At 45.0% G+C, this 25581-nt stretch overlaps 1 protein-coding gene across 3 annotated transcripts in view; it reads left to right on the top strand.

Annotated features, from left to right (window-relative positions):
* PRICKLE1 (prickle planar cell polarity protein 1) overlaps positions 1-24897 on the top strand; it is a 64894-nt gene extending 39997 nt beyond the window's left edge. The window contains exons 1-8 of one of the 3 annotated variants that reach the window (XM_035327770.1): positions 10055-10107; positions 15090-15269; positions 17504-17617; positions 18436-18573; positions 19085-19288; positions 19840-20026; positions 20161-21024; positions 22637-24897. In XM_035327770.1, coding sequence (XP_035183661.1) covers positions 15138-15269; positions 17504-17617; positions 18436-18573; positions 19085-19288; positions 19840-20026; positions 20161-21024; positions 22637-23493 — 2496 coding nt within the window. In that variant the 5' untranslated portion in view covers positions 10055-10107; positions 15090-15137 and the 3' untranslated portion in view covers positions 23494-24897. Of the gene's footprint in view, positions 1-10054; positions 10108-10192; positions 10345-15089; positions 15270-17503; positions 17618-18435; positions 18574-19084; positions 19289-19839; positions 20027-20160; positions 21025-22636 lie in introns of those variants that run through there. The other 2 variants (XM_035327762.1, XM_035327754.1) reach the window with 2 other exon arrangements.
* The last annotated feature ends 684 nt before the right edge of the window (positions 24898-25581 follow it).

Below are 25581 nucleotides of genomic sequence, written 5' to 3'. Positions count from 1 at the left end.
GTGACACACGATATGCCCTGCAGAGTGTCATGTGCTATGATGCTAATCAACATTCAATACCAGAAGAGGGGAGCAGCTGCTCTGCAGTCAGCATGTCTGAACAGTCCTGCACCCAGCAGGGTATCACTTAATTCACGCTAATGGATGAAGAACTGGCCTCATAACACTTATGTAAATGAGGCTAATGATCAGGGAAAAAATGCAAACTAGTTTTCGTTTATTCATGGAGATAGGTAGAATTCTAGGCAATGACTGGATCCAAAAGCTGGCTCTCCATTTGTTGACAGTACAGAATGTGAATGGCTCGTTGCACCGTTTGTCTCTTGTGAAGTTACCAACTTCACACAGAAGTATGTATGTTCTTAAGTTCTCACTGGGAGAGTTACAAGGCTTCATGGGGAAAAGCTACAGATAATTGCATCCCCTGAACTCGCCTCAGTCGTTTTCACTGTGTGGTAACAGATCTCTATTGAAATCCACTGCTGGGGAGGATCAGCATATTGATTCAGATCCTTGACCTTTTTGTGTTAGCTCCACTGTCTTCTGAAGATCAAAGAGAAATCAAGAGGAGGCAATCTGTCCGTTGTAGTTGTGGCAGCTGAGTGACAAGATTGTAATTAGGTACAAAGATCTTATTTTAGCATCGAAACAGTAGAGTGCTAGTCACCATCTTCTGTTTCTCCCAGGCTTCTTCCTCTTCCTTGTTAATGAACTCTGTTGTTCCACTTGTGTGTGTGCTGTCCCAGTGGCACAGCTGGTGCCGCTTGACCGTTCATGCCTTGAGGAATCAGTCAGCTATGGTGGCATAGTCTAATGGGATCAAGCAAGACTTGGATCTAGCTGCACTTTTAACAAGTCATCATCTATTTGGGTGCTTCAGACAGCGCCAAGTGGCCACTTCTGAACCCACACTACAAGCTAGTTTGACAATGCAGGTGTTCTCTACACAGTGATGTGTAATGAAGTAAATCCAGCCTTAGTAGATCTCATTCAGAAGAGAAAGCTGAGTAGCACTTGAGGCTCTGTGGTCTTGGCATGGGCTGTTGGTATTTTCTGTGGTTTAATGTGGTGCAAACTATAATACATGAAATTCTACGAGAGCTGTTTTTACGCCCACTGAGCATGCATCTCTCTGGACCTTTGCATGGTAAGTCATGCCAAATTTTACAGGTTATCTGATCAGCATGCTAAGAATTAGAGGAAGGACATTCTAATCTGACTGTAACGGCACCAAGTTTGTTTAGAAAGCAGTTGTAGTGCTTTCAAGATCAAGATTTCAACAAGGTGAAGAAGGTGAAGATTCTTCTTTCAGTAACCTAATTCTTGTTAAAGGAATTGTAGCTAGTTTAACCAGATTGTATTTTTAATGCCATGGATCTTTTTTTTTTCTTTCCTTTTTTTTTATTTTCCTCTTTGTGTCCCAATTCAGTTCAACAAATTCTGTTACGGTCATATTTCCAGGAATGGAGCTCCTGCCATTCTGAAAGTGTGAATGGGGTATCTGCTGATGTCAATGCTGGTGCATATGCAATAGCTGCCACTTGCCCAAACCTTCCAAGTAATTCTTGCCCAAATCTCCACCCCTGCTGCTTGTTGGAAAAAAAGTTTTTCTTGCTTTAAAACTTAACTGGTGTGAATTTCAGAATACCTTCAGCAGTCTAGAGCTCTTGTTGTGATGTTGGAAGAAAAGTCCAGGACAGCTGTCAGTAGATTGCATTTACAAAAACAATATAATTGTCACTGACTCATTACTTTCGCATATCAGGGAAAGAGAATTGTGAAGGAGTACCACTGAAGAGAAAGTAGATGATGACTGAGGAGGGAGGGATATGTGTGTGTGTAACACAAAAATCCAAAGATTACATCAAGTTGGAGAGTTATGTATGTGGTTGTTGTGAAACATTTATTCTCATCTTTCCTCTACTTACTAATTGTCTGGGAGTTAAACCTGTCTCAGCAATAATTGTTGTAGACAAGAAAGCAAGTCAGGAGAATGAGCAGGTTTAAAGCTAATAAATCGTCTAAAACTGAAACTAACACTGAACATATAGACATATGCTCAAGACTTTTTATAGCCTTGGTATGTGATATTGCTTAGACCTGTAAAAACATTATGTCTTGACAAATCACCTGTCAGATGTATCCGAAACCATACAAAGCAGCTATGACATTCAGAGGTTTTACTTAATAAAACCCTGTTTGTCACAACATCGTGTTTTGCCATTAATTTGTATTGCTATCTCAAATGCTTGCTTTCAAAACCTGTTTAAAAGATACTGAAGCGTTATATAGTGGTAAGGTTGCATATTTTCTGCTGTCTCATCCTGAAAAAGATTGAACTTTTTCCTTATAAGCTGCTGAATTGGAGAAATTAATCTTGAACTATCTTTGAGGAAATGCCTTGACACTTGAGCACCTCTGATGTTGGAACTCAGAGCAGCAGTGAAATGCTTCAGTTCATAGTGACTGAATGACACTTGTTCACTCCTGGTACTCTTTTAAAGCTAGCATTATTACTTCATGGCTGCGTGTACAAAGGAATCCATCTTCTAAGTAAGCTGGTAAGAAAGAAAAGTGGGGACATATTGGCAAGTCCAAGTGGGTGTAGCTTAAAGCTAGGTGGCTGCCAGCAAACTATGAGGTGTCAGGTAATGTCAAACAGTTGCTGTTTCAGCAGCTGACAGTACCGTAAGGACTTAAGAATAAATGGGTGCTTGTACAAAGGTCACTCACATCAAGAGCTCCAGTGAAGAGTTCCTAAAACGATCTTAACTTGTACTGTATACCTCCTACATAAGGATTTTCATTACTATTAATCATCTAAAAACTTTGATTCTGAAAAATATGCTTATATAGTCTTAAGATTCTGCATGTTTCTATGAATACGGTTAAGGAAATATGTATTGGAGGCTCCAGGCTTGTCTATATTAACGTTGTGTTGGTGATGAGGTGAAGCTTGATATTTAGGAGACTTAAGATAACTTCCCCTGCTGTAGTTATGATTAAATATCTTTCAGTTTGTGTAGAAAATCTAATGACTGCTAGCCAAATAACATAATTAACTTAATTTCTATTTGGGTATTGGTTTAACTGAGATCCTCTTTGTTATCCTACTGAAAACCAGGTGTAACTCGCATTTTGAACAGACATTGCCGGTCCAACATGGCCTTGAACTTCAAGTACAGTCAGCATAAAGAGAAGGAAAGGAGTACTTTTATGTCTTTCCACCTGATCTAGCTATGTGGTTAAAGGAATACTTGGGAATAGAAACTTGTTTCTTTCTAACACCTTTCAACTGTGTCTCAACTAGGTCTGTTGGGTTTCGTTTTTTGTTTTGTGGTTTTTGTTTGTTTGTTTGTTTAACTGATCTAGTACTTCTTGGCTAATCTTTCCCCTCAGTTCATACCTTTGCATCCATAATCCCAATGGCACTTGGCAGGCAACCGAGAGAAACACTGGTGAAGCTATCATCCCTGGCTGCTGTTTGATGTGGGTTTGATGTATCAGAGTAGTTATAATAGCTAGCTACTGCCCAGGAGTGGGACCATCCCTCTGTGCTTACCTCCCATCCCCTCCCTTGTGCTGGCAATTGCACACAACTCATCCTACAATAAACCAGTTCTGGGAGGTAGACCAGCAAAGAAAAACTAATAATAATTAGGGAAAGGAAAAAAAAAAAAGAAAGAAAGGATGTAACCTCCCAGATCATCATTCCTCATTTTGTTAAGTGGAAAGCTCATTTGAGTTTCCCAGAAAACAGGCTGAATCATAATCCTCCTAGGAAAAAAGAAAGCGAGCATAAACCCTGCTTGTTTACCCTATATCATACGTGGTCGTGCAAAGTTAGATTATTGTTAGTTAAGTGAAGTTTGTACTAAGGGGAAAAACCCTTTGGTTTTACCTGGCCAGGCCTGTAAACGGGGGTTGCTCTGGTGCCCATCTTAGGGCAATGGGTTATGTTCCAGTAGTTCCACTGGGAAACCAGACAGGGAGATTTTTATTTTTTTTTTGTTTTTAGCAAGATGCCAGCTTATGGAGATTTGTAACACATTCAAGAAAGGCATGGGAGTAAGAAGGAAAGCCTTCATGGCCATCAAGCCTTCTTATGCATGAAGAAAAAGAAATCTTGTAAAAATCAAGAAAGCTACATTAACAGAAGTGGCATAGAGCACGAACTGGCTGGATAGAAGATCAATGAACCTTTTCTGGGGTAGAAGCCTGCCCAGCTTTGAGACAGAGCTCTTTGTTTGCTGAGCAAAAAGTGGGAGGATTGTTCCCAGCCTTACCTGGCTGTAATAATTGTTTGCCAGTTGATCTTTCTGTGCAAAAAACAAACAAACAAACAAAAAACAACAACCCTGAAACACTTACCTTCCTTTGGTGATGCCTTGTAGTAGAGTTGAGTGGCCTTCGGTCTTGACAGCCCATATCTCTGGCAGTCTCTTTTTCTCTCTTGCAACTGCTATGCCAAAAGCGAATAAATGTGTCATGAATCTCCTTATCCATCAGACATATTTTATGTTCTTCTTACATCACTGTGCCTTGAGGTCAGCCTGTGAGGTTCATTCAATAAAATAAACTAATAGTTAATCAATCATTGTTCTGTCCTGTGTGTTTATGGTGCACTGTGCTTTGTATGGCTTTCAGAAAACGGCAGCATAGCACTCTGCTGGCTGCCTGTCTCAGGGACTGCTGGATTTCCCTCCCTCCCCAGTTTTAAGCAACTGGAGGTTACCACAAATCTTTGCAAACCTCACCTTCGCCTTTAAATTCAGTTTTGTTTTCCCTGGATATAGTGCTGCAGCAGTGGTAGTCGACCTCCATGTCAAACTTTGCCTTCACTTAGGAGAAAAACAGGTGATGGAGACGAAGTCTGGCTTCAAGGCAGGCTGTTGGAAAGCACAGCCAGCGATGGGGCAGGCCTTGCACAGCTGGAGCATCTGCTCATCCACAAAACTGCGCTCACTGAGGGTCTGAAGTTCTTTTTTAAATATTGATTTGTTTCTTTATGTGGATGCCCTGCTCCTGGGATGAGTTGCCCTTGAGTAGAAGTGCCCCGCAGAGTTTACACCATTTCCTTTTTTAATCTAAATCAATTCCCAAACCAATTCAGGTGAATTGTGATGGGTTCTTTGGCGGCAAGGCCTGAGAACAGAACCTGACACAGATAAGAGTGACATCATTCAACAACCACATAGGCTTTGGCATAATAGTTGGCTGAAAAATACCTCAATAAGCAAACAGCGCATTAGCACTGGCTACGCAACGCCTTCCACGTTGCATAATGGTGTTTGTGCTGGTGTGTTATTAAAAAGCCAGGCAACCATTCCACCCTGCGTCAGCTCCGCTACAGGCAAAGCGTCGCAGGCACAAGTTGTTGCAACTCTCTCCGTCGTGCCCCGCGCAGCCTGGGAAGCGGGCAGTGATTAACCGAGGGCGTTGATGAGGCCGAGATAGCCCGGCTGGTACCGCAGGAGGGTGGCACCTGTAGGGCCCTCGGCCTGCGGCTGCGGCACTGCTGTGGGCCAGGCCTGGGGAGCCATCGGGCCGGGCGCTCGCCCAGGCCTCGTGCGACTGCGAGCTGTGCAGAGTGAATGAGGATCAGGTCAGATTACTGTCATCGGAGGAGCCTGTGGGGTTAAGAGTTTCCAGGGACTGTCGGGTTTCCGTCAGGTATTTTCATTTTCTGGAGTTGCGCTGGGCTTTGTTCCTGTGTTGTCAATGGTAAGGCAGCCAGGGGACAGGCTGCTAAGATCACAGTGAGGGCAGCAAAGAGGAGTGGAAAGTGAGTGCCCCGACTCAGCCACAAACCTGTGTGGGACAAAAATCACCTCTTCCTCATTTTTCCACTTGTTGCATTTCACATGCAAGCTTCATTTTGATTGCCATCTCTCTACCCCTCTGTTGCATATCATCCCTTGTCTACTTGTATTTTACAGAGCTGGTTTTCTCTGTGTTTTTAAGCTTCACTTCAAAATTAGCAAGGACTCAGACCCTGGAGACATCAGAACTCATGCGGTGCCACTTCCTTGCCCTTTCTTTGTAGCATCAAAAAGAGAAACATGGGATGAAAGGAAGCAGTGGCACGTCTGAAGGGCCTCAGCACAGCAGTAAGTGTGCTGGTCTGCCATTTGTAAGTTGTCTCCTGAGCAGTGGGTGGTGAGGAGCAGCTCACTCTGCTCCCTCTCCCCCTCCTCTCTGCGGTTCCTCAGCCCCCTCCTGGTCCTGATGCGGTGGACATCCCCCAGTCCATGCTGGATCCACCGTGGAGGGCACATGAGGCAGGCAGGAGGAAGCAGGGCTGGACACAGAGAGTACATGGAGGTTGCACCTGTGGCTGTAGGTGAAGAGTGTCACAGAGGTGTGAACCTGCTCTGTAGGCCTATTACGGTCCTTCAAAGCTCCAGCTTTGATTTAAAGGCATCCCGTGCATCAGGTGATTATATATAGCGGTAAAATTGTGCAAACTGTTCCTACATATGAAGGTGTACCTCCACGCACTTAACATGGAGGAGGCCTAAGGCCAGGTTTGACAAGGTGCTGGAGCTGCCAATGGATGTCCATGGGGCTTTCAGAACACATCAAGGTGAACATAGTTAAATTTCATTTGTGTTTTTGACAGGTCTTTAAGGGGTTGGACCTATGTTTTCATTGTGCTAGCATTGGCTAGTTAAGGGAAACAACCCAGCATTTTTTCGCTGGGCTCGGATTTTGCCTAGGGCAGCTTAGACTTCCATGGGACTGCATCCCTCACCCTGACCTCTCTGCTCCCTCAGGGTATAGACACTGAAGGTGGATAGCATCTGAGTGCCATAGAGCTCCCGGTGCCGCAGCCTGAAGTCATGGTCATACATGCTCAGGGCATCTTTCCTAAAATTCCTTGAGGGTACGTATGTACTGGAGCACACCAGGCCTGGGCTTCGATTTCTGAAGAAACCTTTGGAGAGTAGTCGTAATTCCTGTTCTGTGGACTCTTCCCATGCTGTCAGAAATACGCAAAATCTTTCTTGGCTTGTTTTGTTTCAAAACATGAAACCTGGTTTATTTTGAATAGTTTTCTCATCGAGTTCTCTGAAATAGTTATTACTGACAGATTTCTTTTCTTTTTTTTTTTTTTTTTGTTCTAGCTTCCATTCACCTTACTGCATACTTTCACCTTTCATAGCTGACTCACTTTTTTTTTTTTTTAATTGACAGATGAGGTGATGCTTAATTAGAAGTCTTGGAGTGAAGGTGGTGATCATTAAAGGGTGATGATGTAGTGGGTGAACTCCTCTGTTTATCCATAGAAGTAATCAGGTTTGAGCGATGGGTGTTAATGCCACCATCCTACCCAGAGAAACTGCCTCTAAAGCACAAGAGGTTAATTCATTCCCTGCTCCTTGGTCTCCCTTCTGTGACTGCCAACAAAGGTAGCAATTACTGGTGTTATCTCAAGGGATGTTCTGTGATGTGGATAATTGTGAACTGTGAAACCCCATTGATACTCTGAGCAAATTTCATACAGGCCAGAGAACATGCGTGGCCTGGTCAGTAGTAAAAGAAAGTTGTTACCCAGACTAAATTTGTGCTAAGACCTTGGGGCAAAAGGTTCCATATCCATTACAGATCCCCTCAACCATCCGGTTGTTTGAAGAATTAGCTCTACCCAGCTGGATCCAGGAATGTGGAACGTGCCTTAAAGGGCAGGGAGGTTTGTGATCATCTCTCTTTTTTTTTTTTTTTTTTTTTTTTTCTTCTTTTATTTTTTTAGGTAACTTCTGTAGCATAGTTTATGCTCGGGATGAAAAGTATGTATGCTGTTATATTTGTTGTGTAAAAGTAAAAAGTCATAGCAACGCATTTGTTCTGTAGAAAGAGCCTGAATCAAAAGAGATAGCCAAGAAATGACTTGCACAATTTGCAAATGCCCAGGGGGAGTTACGATAGTTGATTCTTTAGCCTAACATTCAAGGGTACAATTACGATCCAGTGCTTCAGCACTGAAATGCACCAATGTCGGATTAGAAAACAAAACAAAACAAAACCACCCCAAACCGAGTTGAAAGTGATTGAATACTTGAAACAATTTAGCAAAGGGCTGCAGTGGATTTAACAGGAGTTGTACCAGGTTTTTCTTTACTGGTACTTTTAAATCAAAATCAAACATTTCATTCATGCAGACAGTAATTTTAGGAAAATCTTATGACCAACATTGTATGTGATTTCAGGCTAGAAGATCACAATAGTTGGTTTTGACCTGATAATCTTTAAATGCATTGCCCGGAACAATTTAGTAGTTTCTGTGCTCGAGCCAGAAAAACCTGGGAAAAAGAGCAGCGCAGGCAGCTATCTGTGCACACCCTCAAGCTCTTCGGTCTCAGTGTGTCAGCAAGACTGGGGACAGTCTGGCTGCCCAGAAAAGTGGCTTCAGTAGGCTTTAGGTTCAGGAAACTCTGCAAGCGTATCTGTAGCCACTGAGCTGCACAAGTCCCAGATGAGATTCGCCTTCTCACAGTGTGCTGTGCAGCCAGGGTGAGTCTTTGCTCTAAGGAGGATTGCTGAGCAAAGGTCAGGCACCCCTGAAAAAGGAGAAGAAAATATATGCAAATTGTTGTTGGTTAATTCAGTCGTCTAGCAGGGAAGAGTAAACATTATTCCTGACACTTCCATTTTTGATTAATGATGAATGGAATTGGCAGATGTTCAGCTGGCCACCAGATGGGGGCTGTTCAGTCCAACAAACAGTAGAAACAGTCTGGGTTTTGTAAAGCCAGCACTGACAACAGCTCTGACAAAATCTCTAGTTCATCCAAGCGATGTGCCAACTGTGACCTTAAAACAACTTGGCCATTTAAGAATCGAGGTGGTACAACCAGTGAGACGCTTATGGCAGGGAAATGGGGTGTGGAGGGGCTGTAGCTGGTTTGTTAGAGTTTCAGCAGCTTTTGCCACTGCAGGAGCCACAGCCTGTGGCTTTAATTTGGTGGTGTAGGGCCTGTGTGGGACCTTATTCACCTGTTCGCTTGTCAGCCCCAAGGAAGAAGGAACATAAAGAAGACATTGAGGGCAGCGAAGAGCATTCGGCCAGTGCTGGGGCTGGTTAAGTCTGCCATGCAGATTTTAGAAGCCACCCCAGGCCTGTGGCTGTGGCAATGGTGATAGCAGTGGTGGTGGCGATGTTGGTGGCAGAGGTGGTGGTGGCAGTGGTGGTGTCCGCAGGGACATGGGCCAGGGTGGCGGGGCCCTGGCAGCCACAACCTGCTTGCTTGGCCCCATGTCCCTCCTGGGTGCACCAGGAGTGGGGCTGCTGCTCGGGGCCTTCTCTGGCCACCATTTCAGCACCGAGGAGCCCTATTTGGCTAAATGCAGAGTTTGAAGGCCTGGTGGCCTATCAGGCTGGGATTGGTGACAGGGATCGGCTGTAGCCAGTGGGCTTTTGACGACCTCAATCCCGCTCCATCCTGCCACAGTGCCAGGCCACACGTCTCCAGCTGCAGGGCATGGCAGGGGGCTGCTTTGGGCCAGGGACACCTCACTAATAAACGACCTTTGCTAATGACTTCCAAGGGAAACAAAGAGCAGCGTGGAAGGGGTTCGTGGGGCTCCCATCTATTGGCCTGCTGCTCAGAAGCACACGTGGAGCCCCAGCAGTCAGAAAATGTCGCAGAAGCCTGAGCAGCTTGGGTGTCACTGCCCTGGGACAAGGGCTGGGATGCCGCTTTCTCACTTGGGATGTCCTAAAAAGGCGGTGATAGAAAAAGCAGTGATAGCAAAGGCAGTGATAGATGGCTTTTTTTTTTTTTTTTTTTAGGTACACAGCGTCGCAGAACAATCGTTTTCCCGTTCTTATCAGCCCCCAGGCCCCCCTGGGCGCCTCACGGCAGTCCCAGGGCGGGGGGGGGCGGCGGGGTAGGGGCAGCCCTCGGGGCACACAATGCAGGGTGGGGTGGGAAATCTATTTCCAGCAGCAGCACGGACAAAAGCGAGCTCGTTAAAAAACACATGTTCGTCGCCTCCCCGCCGCAGAAACTGAGCTCTGCCCGGCACCGGCGGCAGGGGTGTCCCCACCTCCCGCAGCAGCCGGGGCTGGGGGATGCCCCGCGGGGGGCCAGGGGCCGGAGCAGGGTGAGGGGCTCGGGTCGGGAGGCTCGGGGGGGTGTTTTGGGGAGGAGGAGCCGCTCCGTGCCCGGCCCGCAGCCCCGGGGGAGGGGGCAGCGGGGCGGCGGCACAGGTATCTGACCGACGGGCGGGCTGAGGAGGGGAAGGAGGAGCCCCCCCCCGCCACCCCACCCCTCCTCTCCTCAGAGAGCTTGTGCCTGGCCGCTCCTCTGAGCCGCCCGGGGAGCCCCGCTGCAGCCCGAGGTGAGGAGCGGGGATGCTCCGGGGGGGTTGTGCTGGGGGGTCAGGGGCGGGGGCGCTGCGGGTTTCGCCCCCGGGTCCCCCCGGCGCTGCTCGGGGCCGGGGACCCTCCGAGGGGGGAGGCTGCCCTCCTCCGGGGGGCCCCCCCCCCCCCCCCCCCCCCCCCCCGTCCTGGCTGGAGGGGAGCGCCTGAGCTGAGGGGCGAGGGCGTGACAGGGCTATGCGCGGAATTTGGCTGTTACAGCCCCGGCCCCGTGGCTTCGCGAGCACTTTTTCTTGAAGTGTTTTTCGCTGGAAGCCCCCGGCTCAAAGGAGGGCTGTGAGCCCTAACAAAGGCGGGTGTTGTTCGGGAGCCAACAGGTGACGGGGTGAAACCTGAGCGCCTGTGGAAGCCTGGCTGCTGTTTAAAATAGAATTATAAAAAATAAAAATCAAGGGGGGTCTGTAAAAGGCTGGGATTCTGTCTCGCAGAGGCCGTGCAGGACGTTTTAGGGAGTGTGGCGGGGATTCCCTGTGTGTCCCCCCCGCCGTCGGGGGGCGTTGCTCGGGGAGGGGGCCCCAAAGCAAGCAGGTGGCTGTCACCCGCCGAGCCTTGCCGCGGATGGGACGTGTGATCTGTGTGATATGCATCTCGCCTCCCCTCCGGCCCCAGTAACAAGCTTTCTAACAAAAAAGTCGTTAACCAATTTGCCCCGCAGGACGCAGTGAGTCTGCAGGGGGTGGGCAAGGAGCTGTGCCCCCCCCCCCCCCGGCTCGCACAGCCGGACCCCTTCTGTCCGGTGTGGGGTCGTGGTGGAGAGTAACAGCGAGACGGAGACCCCTGGGCAAGGACAGCCTTGTCCCGGCAGGAGATGGGACCCCTGGTATCTGAGGTATCTCCATGCAGCTTTCTGGGAGGTAGTATTTGAGCAGAGCCAAGGCCCCGAGACGTTGCACAGACTACAAAAGCAAAACAGAACTGGCTGTGCTATGTAGATGTCATGGCACGAGTAGAAAGACCACCTTTCTACCCTTCCCTCAGAAAGCATTTATTTTTTCAGCTGTTGTTTATGTTCATCCGAATCCTCCTTAGGATGTAATCATTTTAAACGGCCTCGCTTTGAAGAAGGAGTGCAGTTGGGGGGCAGGGAGGGAGGAAGAGCCCTGTAGGCTGGAAGCACAAAACCAAATTACACTCGAGCAGGAGAGGAAGGAGGACTTCCAGAGGAGTAATTGCTAAAATAGTTGGGCAAATAGCTTGCTGTTAAGCCGCGCCGTTTTTAGAAACCTCGCTCTCAGCAACGCCACAATATTTGCAGCACGGCCGTGTTGGTTTATGGTGTCGTGTCGGGCGGTTTATGGCTTGGTGTTAGCACTATGGTGGCGTTTTTCTCTCAAAGTGAGTGCTGTCCTTCGGGTTACCTCGGCTCGCTGGGATTTATGGACCTGGCTTTAAACGCTTCCAGTCATCTTGTGTGGGGAGGAGCACCCCGATGGCAAAGTCGCATCTCACAGTTTGAGCTCAGGTGTATTTTTCCTTGATTCTCTACCAGCCGTACTGTCAACCCGCCCTGTGTCGCAGGGAAAATGAGCCTACGGGTCTGCAGTTCTCTCTTGTACTGCCCAAAATGAACGGGTAAAAGGTGACCCAGGCAGATCAATCTTCATGGAAAAGCTGCACTGTCTCTCTCTTATCTACTTTTGGAATTAGGCAGCTGTCCTGCCTTTACGTACCTTTGGTATGCCTGCAATCCGAACAGCACACGGCACTGCTTTTTGCCACATAGAAGTAGCACATAGCCTTCGTATTCAGAAATCCTCAGGAAAGTTAATGGGGCCACCTCTGTTCAGATTTTATTTTGAATTTTGTTTTTCCTTGTCACCTGGAGAAATTAAGCCAGCAGAGTTGCTCTTCGATCTCACAGAGAGAGGCTCTCGAACCTTGTTACGGACGCGATGGTGAGCGTTCGCTGTGGTGCGAACAGGCCGGGGTGCACCCAAGGCCTTGCGAGGCTCAGTGTCTCTCTGGTGGAGTTTAATTTTGGGTTTGCTCCCCACGGCATGGCTGAGGTCATGCTGCCTAGTGAAATGTTGACAGATGTTTTGTCTGGTGACTCCTTTCATTCGTGGGGTTTTGGGCAGGAGTTGGCGCTTGAAAAGTGGCTGCTTGATCAGCAAGGTTCCCATGACACAAAGCCATAGGAATTGGGCGCATCAGCTCAGACTTGTTAGTGGCACGTGGTCGGACACTGGCCATCCAAGTACCTCAGCAGGGAAATTGCGAGGCAGTGCATCTGCTGCTAGGATCATCTCGGCAGGGCATGGACTTCTCAGCCATGCCCATCGTGCTGATAGGTGGATTTTATTCTTCAGAACTACTGGGGTATACATGATATGGGACACAAGATGCTGACCCTGGCATCGCCGTCCTTTTGCAACAGTCATTTATTAGCTGTACTGCCCTATCCCTCTGCACCCCAGTTTTACACACAGAGTAACAACAAGCATACTGATGGCTGACTTCAGTCCCACTGGGACATGGGGTGGGGAAGCAGTTGTGCATCACTGCATCCCTATTATTTGTTTGTGAAGGAAGGGGGTCTGGGATGCACCAGGATGTCTGCCTGTGTTTTAAATATACAGGATCGAGCCTTTAGAGGTTTGTTTTTTGATTCAACTCATACGTTGCTTTTTCAGTAGACAATCCAGGAGTTTCTGTCACTTTTACACTAGTAAACAAGGCAACACAAATCCTTTAATGTGACTGATCCACTAATACTGTCCAGTCACTGACAATGGGTATCTGTACCCAGGGCTTTGGCTTCAACTTGCTAACCAGCCACGAGTGATTGGCACCTTTTTGAAACGATTGTGCTGAAAGGTCAGCTTCTGAGCACTAGAGGAACAAAATGAGGGAAAGGTCTCCTAGGGTAAAGTCAAAGATGTTAGTGGGAGCGCGATCTACCTGTCTCTGGTGCTGTTAATATGCAAAATAACAAGTGTAGGAGTTTGGTTTTACTCAACGTCCTTGGCAGGGATTGTAACGTGTGGTGATGCTAAGCTAGAAGTCGTTTGTGAATCTTCAGTTGTTCACCTAGACTAAGATTTCAGAAACTTGCCTGGCATCCGGCAAGCTCTGTAAGAAGCAGCCTGTTCCTAAAGGGCGGCTTTGCTTGCCCCATAAGTTACCAAGTAAATGTTGTATTCCAGTGCAGCTACGCAGCGTGACTGTAGCGTGCTGGCATCCTAGCAGCACACCAAAAAGAGCACATACGTCTTCAAACCAAAACTTTTGGAGCGAAGGTAACAAGTTACATTTTTTGAGCGCTGTCCCAGTGGAGCAGTTAAGTAGTGAATCCCACCTCGTTTTATTGGGTGTGGGAATGTAGAGATATACCGAAAGCAGGGGCAGATAGAATGTGTAATACTGAGTATCATCATTTCTCTGAGCTTATAACTTCACACACATGTGGTTGCTTTCCAGTGAGCAGGTTTGGGTCTGTGGGACATGCTGAATACCCAGCATGGCACTTGCTGGGGCCTCGTGTGAAGGAGGGGAAGCCCCTGGTGTGCAGGGAGCAGGATGCCTGGGTACCCGCTCTGGCATTTTCCTTCCACCTGCGGTCCTGCAGGAGGTGATACAGGGGAGATGACACGGGACCCACCTGGAGCTTTTAGGTTGCTCTCCACTTTAGACCCAACAGTAAGGTTATATGTGGAGGGGATGAGGGTTTTCTGCAGCTGGCCAGCAGCTCGGATCTTGTGCTGCCACAACTGCATCTGAATTTGGTGGACGGGTGGAGAAAACTGCCTGAACCGGGGAAGGTGCAGCGCACGTATAGCATAGTGTGAAGGCAAGCTCTTTTCCAAGCTCAGGTGTTCAGGATGTCTGCCCTGGCAGAGCACATCCTCTCTCGTTTTGGCAGTCTGTATTTCACTGAAACTCCTGATCGGAATTTCCTAAGAACTCGTTTGAATTAATGTAAGATACTTATCTTAATAAGCGTTTTACTGCAGAAAGCTACGGATGTTGGTGAGAGCCTTCTTTGCCAGTTGTGACTCAAAATGATCCCACTGATATTAAGCTTTGTAGGCTTCATGAATCAACAGAAGCATCTCCCTGTAGGGTTTTAAATTAACAGAACAATCATGATGCATTTTACAGAGCCTAATCTGGCATAATTGGATTTCAGATATTTAACTGGACCAACACCCTTCCGCTCTGATACAGCTAAAACGAGGATCTCAGAGGAATCTAGCAGACATTCATTGCTTTATGCCTACCTTGTTAAAAACAGGATGCTACTTGCACGGCCGTCTTTCCCCACGGATTTCTTTAGTTTTTGACAAGCAGTTTTCGTGTCTTCTGTGTTACTAGATTAGCAGTGTCTTCAGATAAAGCTCATCTCATTCGTTTTATGAGCGTTTACTCCGTGAGTCTTTCCTATTTATGTGTATGTATAATCTGTAATGTTAGACGAGCAGAAACGTAAGAAGGCGAGCGTTAATGCTAAAATGGGTATTGGCTGCCAGGTGTGGTGATGGGTGTCTAGTTTGCTTTTTCTTGGGTGGGTGTTTGGTGAGGTTTCTTGCGTTTTTGAGAACTCATTGGAATACTCTTGAATTGCTTGTAGCAAGTTGTAATGATGCTCTGATAATTTGTGTTCTGGCCAGCACAAGGAATACTAAACTGTTGTGAGATCACTTACACTGATAATTAGTTGTTGCATGGGGAAGTTTATTAAAGCTCTGTTAATCTCTTCTTCCAGATCAATTGCTTGATGAGCTGCAGCTGAAGTATTTAACACTTCACACTTATGCCGTTGGAGATGGAGCCCAAAGCTAACAACCTCATTTTTGGGTGTCAGCGAAGCTCAACGTCTGATGATGACTCTGGCTGTGCCTTGGAAGAATATGCCTGGGTCCCCCCGGGCCTTAGACCAGAGCAGGTACTGACTGTGGTTCTGCATTATTAAAATAAGCCTCATATAGACTGGCTAAGGGAGTGACAGCGAGCCTTATTGAATCCTTATAACACAGAATTCAAATTCACCTAGAATCCTTCACCTTGTTTTGTTTCCCATTCCAGTGAAGCTGCCTCAAGGGAACTTAATATCCTCAGCATTGAGGAGTTTATATTCCCCAAGATTTTTCAATAAATACATGCCAGAGAGGTATGTATCGTTGAGTCTGAAAGTAGCAGAGAAACCTGCTTTCTCTCTGAAATAAGCTATTAGCTGTAACTGAAGCTCGTGGCACGGTGCTGTTTGTACAGGCGCAGTTAAGCAGTGACCATCTCTTTAAATAATTGGGCATTTGACATCTAGAACGGAATGCTGCTGCAGCATACATAATGAAGGTATTCTGTCACTGTGGCAGTTACTGATGCGTTTAATGCTTGTTTAAGTAGCGGTGTGCCTGCCATTTGTTCGTGCCAGCATCTCTCTGCCTTCCCTGCAGCCAGCGCCTGTGGGCAGGTTGGGCTGTTTCCCCCCCTCTCCCTTTTCTTCTTTACCCACTACATCACAATGCAGGGGAAATAAGTGAAATTGCTGATGAGAGAGCTGCTCTAGGAGACCAAGTCGAACCTCTAGACGGTTTTGTTCACTTGATGTTATTGTAACTGTACCGAAGCTGTGCATTCACCAACACCCAGAACTCAGGTATCCACATTGAAGGGGCAGAGAGACTTTCTAGCAGTAGAGGACTTCCTCAAGGAAGCAGAGCTGTTCTCAGCCAGCTGGCAAGTTATTGTAGTCCGTAGCTGTGGAGGTGCGAAAGATGCATCCTTTCTGCTGTGCAGAGATTTTTTGTAGTTGTGAATAAAGGCATGTCATCAGGAATGGCAAATAACGGGCTATTTTTAGGGAAATTCTTTTTATTGCTTGCTTAAGCATATATATGAATCCTAGTGAATCAGACCTTAAGGCAACCAGCAAGCTAATGTTCTGTCAGAACAATTAAGTAAATTCCATAAAATATCCCCATAATCAAACTAGCTCAAACTCATTCAAGATTTCTCTTTTTTTTCTAAGAAGAATGACTTAATTTGAGAACAGGGCAATAAACTGAGAGAAGGGCATAAAGTGTCTTTCAGGCTTAACTTTGTACTGCGTGTCGTTATCTTTTCCTGCAGCTTCTTGAAGCGCAATCAGTACTAAGAGGACTTCTGATGTTTAAATTTTGGTTAAATGAAAGCCAAATAATGTTTCATACAACCTTTCCCATATAATTTTGATTGCTTCCTGGCTGATTGCTGCCTCTTTTTCATCTGTCTCACACAGTAATAAGCTGTTGACCTAAGCATTATTTAAATCTGGATGGCAAGTAATATTTTTTGCCAATAGTCGGCTCTTATTTACAGCCCCAGGCCTCGTGACAAGCTGGAAACTGCATAGGAAAAACAATAAATCTGTAGCTGTTCCACAAAAATATTTTTTGCCACTGGGCTTTGTCACAGCGTTCATTACAGTTTTCCTGTCATAATTTTCTTCTGGGGGGAAAAAAAAAAAATAAGAGGAGTGAAGATTGATAGATGTGTACACCCAATATTGATTTCTTTATCAAAAACACGCAGCCCATGAAAATTTCATAGTTAATTTGCATCCGACTGAAATGTGCCTGGATCCAGCCTTCTCCCACGGGAAGGATGTTTCCACCTTCTTACCAAAGGCCACATGGAAGCAATGAAAGCTGATGCTTTGGGTGAACCTGATCAGCGGGAGGCTACAAAACAGCTTTTGTCTCAACAATGTGTAAAATGCACAGAGCAAATTAAATTTGTTTACACAGCGCCTGTTTTCTGGAAGGCTTCGTGCCTTGTGTGGTAAATTGTAGAGGGAAACTTGGAATTTCAGCCGGGTTGTTGACCAGCACTGAAGGGGGTGGGAATAATGAGAACATTAAATGTGCATAATTTACGATACCCCCTAATTGTCACTGCAAATTGCATTCCAGAAAAGCAATTCAGCAGCTTGGTGCTAGTTTTATCAGAGACGAGCCAGGTTTGCTGAGTTGGTTCATCTGGGCCTCGTATTTTCAGCCCAAATCCTGTCACAGGTCTAATGTAGCATAGCCTCCTTCCTTCGTAAATGGGGCTCGAGATAAAACAGTAGCCGAAGGTCGCGTGCGGTGCTCGGGTGATGTGTGTCTCCTGGTCTGACTTCACGTTGCTCCCGTGCAGGTACAGCTGTATTTTGCCTGCCTGCCGGAGGAAAAGGTCCCCTACGTGAACAGCCCCGGAGAGAAGCACAGAATTAAACAGCTCCTCTATCAGCTGCCACCCCATGATAACGAGGTAACCGGGGAGCCTGGGGGTGCACGGTCAGGGTTTAGGTCTCTCTTGCCTCCCCTGTGTGAATTACCTACCTGCGTGTTTATTACAAGCCTAAAACATGGCTTGCGCTGGCATCTGACCTGTGCACGCTGTGCAGCCCGGCGCGTACACTGAACCCATTGTCTAGCTCTGCGTTTCGCTGCTGTGCAGATAAGAGCTGTCTGGAAGGACACTGCCTTTTCTTGTCAGGAAGGTTGGTGTCACTGCAATAAACTTAACACAAGTTGGTTTTATAGTGTTTGCAGCCACCCACCAATTACCAGGAACCTACAAATTCCTGGGATTTCATTGTAGCACACAAAAAGGATGCTTTGTGATAGTAAAAGGTTTGCATCTCAGATATGCAGTGTAATTTGGAGTAGAAGTGGAAATAACAAACAAACTCTTTGTAAGAAAGGGGGGCGGGGGTGTCAATGCTTAAGATCTTGTGTACTGCAATATTTAGTTGCAGGCACTTTACCATAAATCTAAAGGACAGTGTTATGGACGCATCTGATTTAGGTTCCTTCCATTATTTTAAGACAGCAGCAGGTTTTGGTTTGGCTTTTAAAGATGTTATTCCTTGTCTGGACAACATTTTAGTTTGCAAAATCTCTATACTAGGCTTGTATCATGCTGTATTATCTAAATATTAAGGTTGTAGAGAAGACTAGCTAGAGAAGTTTAATGATGATTGCCAGCATGCCTGAAAATGTTTTGCCTATTATGTGCTTGCTCATTGAGATGTTATTTTAAAAGCTCAGGATGTAAAGAAAGTTATTTTGTGTTTTCACTGGAAGGTGAGATACTGCCAGTCTTTAAGCGAAGAAGAAAAGAAGGAACTGCAGATGTTCAGTTCTCAGCGCAAAAAGGAGGCGCTCGGCCGAGGCACTATTAAACTCCTCTCGAGAGCAGTGATGCATGCAGTTTGTGAACAGGTAACGCTACTGGTGCCACGAGCCAAGCAGTGGTCTCAGTAATATCTCAATATTAAATGTAGGCTTATTTCTGTCTATGCCTGAACACATATATGTATATCTATATATATAAATAGGATATTTGTGAAACTGCATATGAATAGAAAGAAGGCAGCGCTTGCTTAAGCAAAACAACCTTTGATACTAGCAATGAACTGAATCTTTGACATATTTGCTACTGTTGTTGACTCACACTAAAACAATGACAAATGAAAAACAGGCTTATCTTTCAAAATACTGTTATAAACTTCTATTCACAACAGTTTTGTTGATGCACAGAATAGTCTAGTCCAAGATTGAAAACATGCATTTCTCCCTTCATGTTAATATTTTGGAATAAAACCTTCATTTTTTGGAATAAAACCTTCATTTTTTTCACCAAACCTTGGGTTTGGTGTTCTAATTTAGTTTTTATGCCAGAAGCTAGTTGTCTGTGATTTGAAGTATGTCCGCTTTCTGGTTTTGTTCCTAGTGTGGTACAAAAGTAAACGGCGGCGAAGTTGCAGTTTTTGCCTCGAGAGCTGGCCCCGGTGTGTGCTGGCATCCATCATGTTTTGTATGCTTCACGTGTAATGAGCTTCTCGTTGACTTGATCTACTTCTACCAAGACGGAAAAATTCACTGCGGCAGACACCACGCTGAACTTCTTAAGCCTCGATGTTCAGCCTGTGATGAGGTAAAATTTACATTTTACAGTCAAACCACCGCCCGTCATTGTTCCGCTAACAAACTGCATCACTTGCTCGGGCAATTACTGAAGGCAGATGCATTCCTTCCAGCAGTAAGGACTGTGGTGCATAGATGTGTTGTTTGAAAGCTGAGGCGCATTTCATTTCTTGTCAAAACGGCGATACGACAAGCAATGTGATCGAATTTAGAAAACATGTACCTGTTTGTATTTAGAATTGAATCTTATTGATTGAATTAGAAGAAGAATCTGTACAAATATTCCAAAATATCATCATAACAGCAGCTTATTTCTGGAGTTCTTACATTCTTAGTTTGTTTGTTTTTTCTTTAAAAAGTATCTTTTTCTTCTTTTTTTGCTGTTTAAGAAAATACCAGAATGCCACAGTTGTTTTAGGCAATTGTTTTATCTTTGTACTCAAAAGCCAGCTAAACAAAACATTGGTGTGTTAACTGCACAAATAGGATACTTTGTTTGTTCCAAGTCCCCAGTAGATGTTTTGTCCACTTAACTAAGAGTTTGCTTTTCTCTCTGAAAAGATCATTTTTGCTGATGAGTGCACAGAAGCCGAGGGTCGCCACTGGCACATGAAACACTTCTGTTGTCTCGAGTGTGAGACGATCCTGGGAGGACAGAGGTACATCATGAAGGACGGGCGACCATTCTGCTGTAACTGTTTCGAATCTCTTTATGCAGAATACTGTGAGACCTGTGGGGAGCACATTGGTAAGTGTGTCCTTTGTAAGTAATAAACTTACTAATGAAGGGAAAGCCAATTTATGGGAAAATAAATCCAGAAATGTGGATTCTGCAAGTAGTTTTTGAGAGAACCCAAAGCATTGCATTTTTTCCCTTTCCAGGTGTGGACCACGCCCAGATGACCTACGATGGACAGCACTGGCATGCTACAGAGACTTGCTTTTCTTGTGCTCAGTGCAAGACATCTTTGCTTGGCTGCCCTTTCCTTCCGAAGCAAGGGCAGATCTACTGCTCAAAAACCTGCAGCTTGGGTGAGGATGTTCACGCCTCCGACTCTTCGGATTCTGCGTTTCAGTCTGCTCGATCAAGAGACTCCAGGAGGAGCATTCGCATGGGGAAGAGCAGCCGCTCGGCTGACCAGTGCCGCCAGTCCCTCCTGCTGTCACCAGCCCTCAATTACAAGTTTCCTGGTCTGTCAGGCAACGCCGATGATACCCTTTCTCGCAAGCTGGATGACTTAAGCCTTTCAAGGGAAGAGGCGAGCTTTGTTAACGAAGACTTCTGGAAAGGAAGAGTAGAGCAAGAAATGCCTGAGGACCCTGAAGAATGGGCTGAACACGAAGACTACATGACTCAGCTTCTTCTGAAGTTTGGTGATAAAAGCCTCTTCCAGCAACCTGCTGAGGTAGACATTAGATCAAGCGAACACTGGCTTTCTGATAGCATTGTCAAGAGCAAGTTGGACTTGAAAAAAAATAACCCAAGCCTGGCAAGTAAGAAGTATCAATCAGACATGTACTGGGCCCAGTCCCAGGACGGCCTGGGTGACTCCGCATACGGCAGCCATCCGGGCCCTGCCAGCAGCAGGAAGATCCAGGAGCTAGACATGGAACACGGGGCGTCGGGATACAAACACGACCAAACACCGTGGTACGGAGGTTCACTGGAATGTTTGTCTGATCTGAAACAGCAAGAACAAAGTGTTCGAGACTCGATGGATTCTTTGGCTTTGTCCAACATAACAGGTAACGGGGGGAAAATTGAATGGCTTTGATGGAGAGGTCAACCAAAGCATGGATGTTGTAGTACTCTGAACTAAGGCTGTTCATATTTGTGACCCTTTTAAAAAGCTTTCGCAGCAGGAGATGCATGATATGCTTGACATACTTTTATCAAGCACATAATTATTCCGTGAGATACATGTATGCTATTTAAATTCTTTTCATTTTGACTTCTTTTCTTTGCTTGTAACAACAACAAAAAACACAACAAAACATGGTATCAAACAGTAAGAATGTTCTTGAGCTATTAGTTACATACAAACCACAACTTCAAGCAAATTCTGTACCTTAAGTACAACAAGTTGCATTCTATACTAGGATCATATTAAAGATAATCCGCAAAACACTGTAGATAGTTTCCTGATTTGCTTGTAAAAAAATATGTAGAAAATCTGAAAGGATGGCAGCCTTCGTAGCCTCAGGAAATGAGGTTTATGAGATTATCTTTCTCTGTTGACTAAAGAGAAACTGATAATCCACTTTTGTGAACCTCCTTCTCAAAAGTGATTGAAATTAGCCTAAAGGATAAAAGTCAGATATGCAAGTGCATCTGTGTTGTGTGTTAACCTCCCATTCCTATTCCCTGCTCCACAAAAAACAAAACAACAAAAAAGCAGAGAATTAGCTGAGAGAGACACATTTTAAAAGTTGTCCTATCTTCTTTTCCATTCCTTTCCCTCTAGCACGAATTATTCTAGCTACTTGCATAGCTCAGTTCCAGCCACGTGCTGCCTTGCCCATGCAGTAAAGCAGAAACTGATGAAGGGAGCTTGGTTCAGGGGGTACGAGAGGAGGAGGAACCAGAAGTACTGCACCTGGGAGGGTCATAGGGCAGATGAAGCCCTTGCTCTGGGAATGAAGGGTCATTTGACACAAACCTGAAGTAAACCAGGCCAGCTTACTCTTGACATCTTATGAGTAAAGATCCTTCTTTGAGAGGAAGTGATCCTAGCCTTCCTGTAACAACAGCTGGAACATTGAACTTAGCAATACCAGAAGCACAGAATATTTTAGCTTTAAAATGGCAAGCATGGATCATAATTTAAAGTAATTCTTTTCTTAGTGGCTTAGGTTTATGTGTGTTTTAGCCATTTAAATATTTTAAATTAATTAAATGATTTACATTTACAGCTATCCTAATGTTAGCTAGTTCTTAAACGTTTGAAGTAAAAAACAAAGCTTATTATGTGAAGCTAGTGCTTTTGGTAATAGTTCCAAAGAGCAGAACTGGAGTGGTTGAGCTTGGAAGATCCCTCAGGAGCCCACCTGCTCCAGCCCCTGCCCAAGCAGGGACACCCAGAGCAGGCTGCCCAGGGCCACGTCCAGGTGGCTTTGGAAGATCCCCAAGGAGGAGACCCCACAGCCTCTCTGGGCAGCCAGTGCTCAGGCACCCACCCAGCAAAGAAGTGCTCTTGGTGCTCAGGGGGAGCCTCCTGTGGCCCGTTTGTGCCCTCTGCCTAACACGTCAAGGTCTGCTTTCATGAAAACAAATGTTTTTAACATTTCATTGCAATGCCTCTCTTTCTTCAAGGCACCTCTAATTCTCCTTTTCCTCCTTTCTCAACTTCCACCACAGGAGCTTCAATGGATGGAGAAGGCAAGCCACGGACATCTCTCTATTCTTTGCAAACTTTCCAAGAACTGGAGGTAGAGGACTGTGAGAAGATGAGCAACATGGGAACTCTGAATTCCTCCATGCTCCACCGGAGCACAGAGTCCTTGAAGAGTCTGAGCTCAGAGTTGTGCCAGGAAAAAGTGTTACCAGAGGAAAAGCCAGTGCATATGCCGGTACTGAGAAGATCTAAATCCCAGTCCAGACCACAGCAAGTGAAGTTTTCAGATGATGTTATTGATAATGGAAGTTACGAGAATGTTGAAATTCGACAACCTCCAATGAGTGAAAGGACTCGTAGGCGTGTTTACCATTTCGAAGAGCGTGGAAGTCGGCCTTCTCACCATCGCAGAAGAAGTAGGAAATCTCGTTCAGATAATGCACTTAATTTGGCCACGGAAAGAAGATGCTCTCCGAAAGAGAGATTTCGTTATTACTCTCCTCAGGATCATGAAAAATTTATTCAAAACAAAAGCTCGCGTGAGTTTCGGGCATATATTCAAAACGCGGAGCTGTATGGCCAATACGCCCATACGAGTTCCGATTACGCACTGCGGAATCAGGTGGTTGATAAATTTTTCGGATTATATGGTGACGAAGATGACTCCTGGTGTTCGACTTCATCCTCATCATCTGATTCTGAAGAGGAAGGGTATTTCCTGGGACAGCCAATTCCACAGCCACGCTCGCTGAGATACCCATACTATACCGACGACCTTTCTAGTCCAACTACTGCGTTATCTAGTTCTCAGTTTGGACAAAGGACAACCAAATCAAAGAAGAAGAGGGGACACAAAGGGAAAAACTGCATCATTTCTTAATCTGTTTTAACAGGTGGAAGACCAGTCAACTCTCTAGCTACAGTTCGAACCACATGTTTTTATATTAATAATTGTACTTAGGCAAGTTGCTGAGGTTCTTAACGCTTTGCCAGTGTAAATGGTAACTCTGCCCGAGTTTACATTGTAAAAGTAACATTCAGAAATGTCACTATGCCAAACGATGACCTGTTCAGATATTGCTAGGTTTACACGTTTCAGCTGTCAAAATACTGTTACTGCAGTTCTTGATAGAGACTTTTTGTAGACGTTTATTTTATGCTCTCTATTCACCTATGTTCAGTTATCTGAGAGAGGGGAGTCAACAAAGATCAAAAAATAAACCTGTCAGTCTTGTACTGTAGCTATACCCTGAGGGTGATCCTCAACTTTCCTCTTCTCTCCAATGAAAAGGTGACTCTATGCTGTGTCCTTTCTTCACTGGTAAAACTGATTCTTCCTTCCTTGAAGTTTCCCTACAAAAACTGGAACTTTTTTTTTTTTAATTTGGGAAAATGCTGCTTTTCCAAAGAGTCCACTATTAAGGAGGCAAAAATCAGAATGTGGGAGCTGAGATGCTTGAGGCCTTGATCTATCCTAAAGCAGCACTAAACGGTTTACACATTTAACTTCCATGTTTTTCCTTGAGTTTTTTTTGAAAGAACTCCATCCTGTGTAAGCTTTTTTTTTGTGCCTGTTTAAAGGAAGGTATTAATTCAGCTTTTGGAATTGGACCGGACTGCCAGTGAGTACAATGAGCAGTGATGGTTTTCATGTCATTTCCTCCACTCCACTGCATTGAAAGAGAAAGGTACAAATGCTGGAAGCCTTTGCTCAGGCACGTAACCCCATTTAAGTCAATGAATCTACTTACATAACAAATACTTTCGTAAGGGCTTAAAGGATTAGGCTCCAGAATTGTCTCTTTTCAAATGTATTATCCAGGTTTTAAAACGTATTAGTTGCAATTCTAAATCAAAAAAATGATATTTATAACGTAGTATTTCATAGGCTTAAATGTATTCATAATTTAACAGTGCAAATACTAATGTACATATTGTACAGTTCAAATTTTAAAAGCTGAATATTTTTATATCCCTGAATTTGAAGAAGTTTGTTACAATATCAAACTAGATTTGTTAGGGGTTTAACAGCAGCATTACGGATGAAATATTGCTTGTATTTTAGTCAAGGGGTTTAAAAATATTGAAAAATGTTTAGTGCAAAACAGCTTAATTTTGTCTACTAGGTATTGAAAGCTCTGTATGCATGGTGGGGCTATGTAAATACTCGCTAAACTATGGCCCTCTTAATCTTGCAAGTGTTATTTATGGGTCAAGCAAAATGTAAACTATAAAATGTAAAAATCACACAAGCCTGGAATATATCAGTACAACAAATATGCAACTCCTGTGGATGTGGATTTCTTTCTTAGTATTCCCCTCCTTTCCCAAAAAATGTTCCTCATGTTCCCCTACAGCAAGGCAGAGAGATGTGAGGCGGTTCTGGAAGGCAAGGGGGCCTAGCATGTAATCAACTTACCTTGAACTCAGATGGAGAGCAGGAGCTATTTCACACCAAAATAAGTTTATCAGTGTTATAAGCGTTTCTCTACTTTAGGGCAGAATGATTTTACTCAAATTAATGCAGACATCTGCCTTTTGAAACAGTAAATGCTAAAACCATAAGCTTTTTGCTCATCTGAACAATGGTAATTAATGAAGTAACAGGTACTTCTTACAGGCAAAAAAGGTCCTACCAAATGAACTGTTTGTCATTTCTGAGGACATAACTTTTCGAAATAAGAAGTAGCTAGACCTAAGGGATGGAAGTCCCATGAGTAGTGCTCACACCAAATAGAAGGAAGCTATTGCTAAGGCCAAGTCAAAATACTAGTTACGGGCTGATATTTTCAGGGTAAAATAAGCAAAAGATCCTTTACTCCCAGAGGTGATACTCACCATATAAGTCACTTTTCCAGTACAAACAAGTCTTGTGTACATGAAAGCTGATCAAAGCAATACCATGCAGCATCGTATGGGCCAATGGGCGGCGTGTGGGATGCGTCCAGCTGGCAGGCTGCCCTGGTGG

Source organism: Oxyura jamaicensis, chromosome 1 (genome assembly GCF_011077185.1).
Source record: "Oxyura jamaicensis isolate SHBP4307 breed ruddy duck chromosome 1, BPBGC_Ojam_1.0, whole genome shotgun sequence".
Lineage (NCBI taxonomy): Eukaryota > Metazoa > Chordata > Aves > Anseriformes > Anatidae > Oxyura > Oxyura jamaicensis.
Note: the sequence above shows the minus strand (reverse complement) of the source record. Positions and strands in the feature narration are given on the sequence as shown.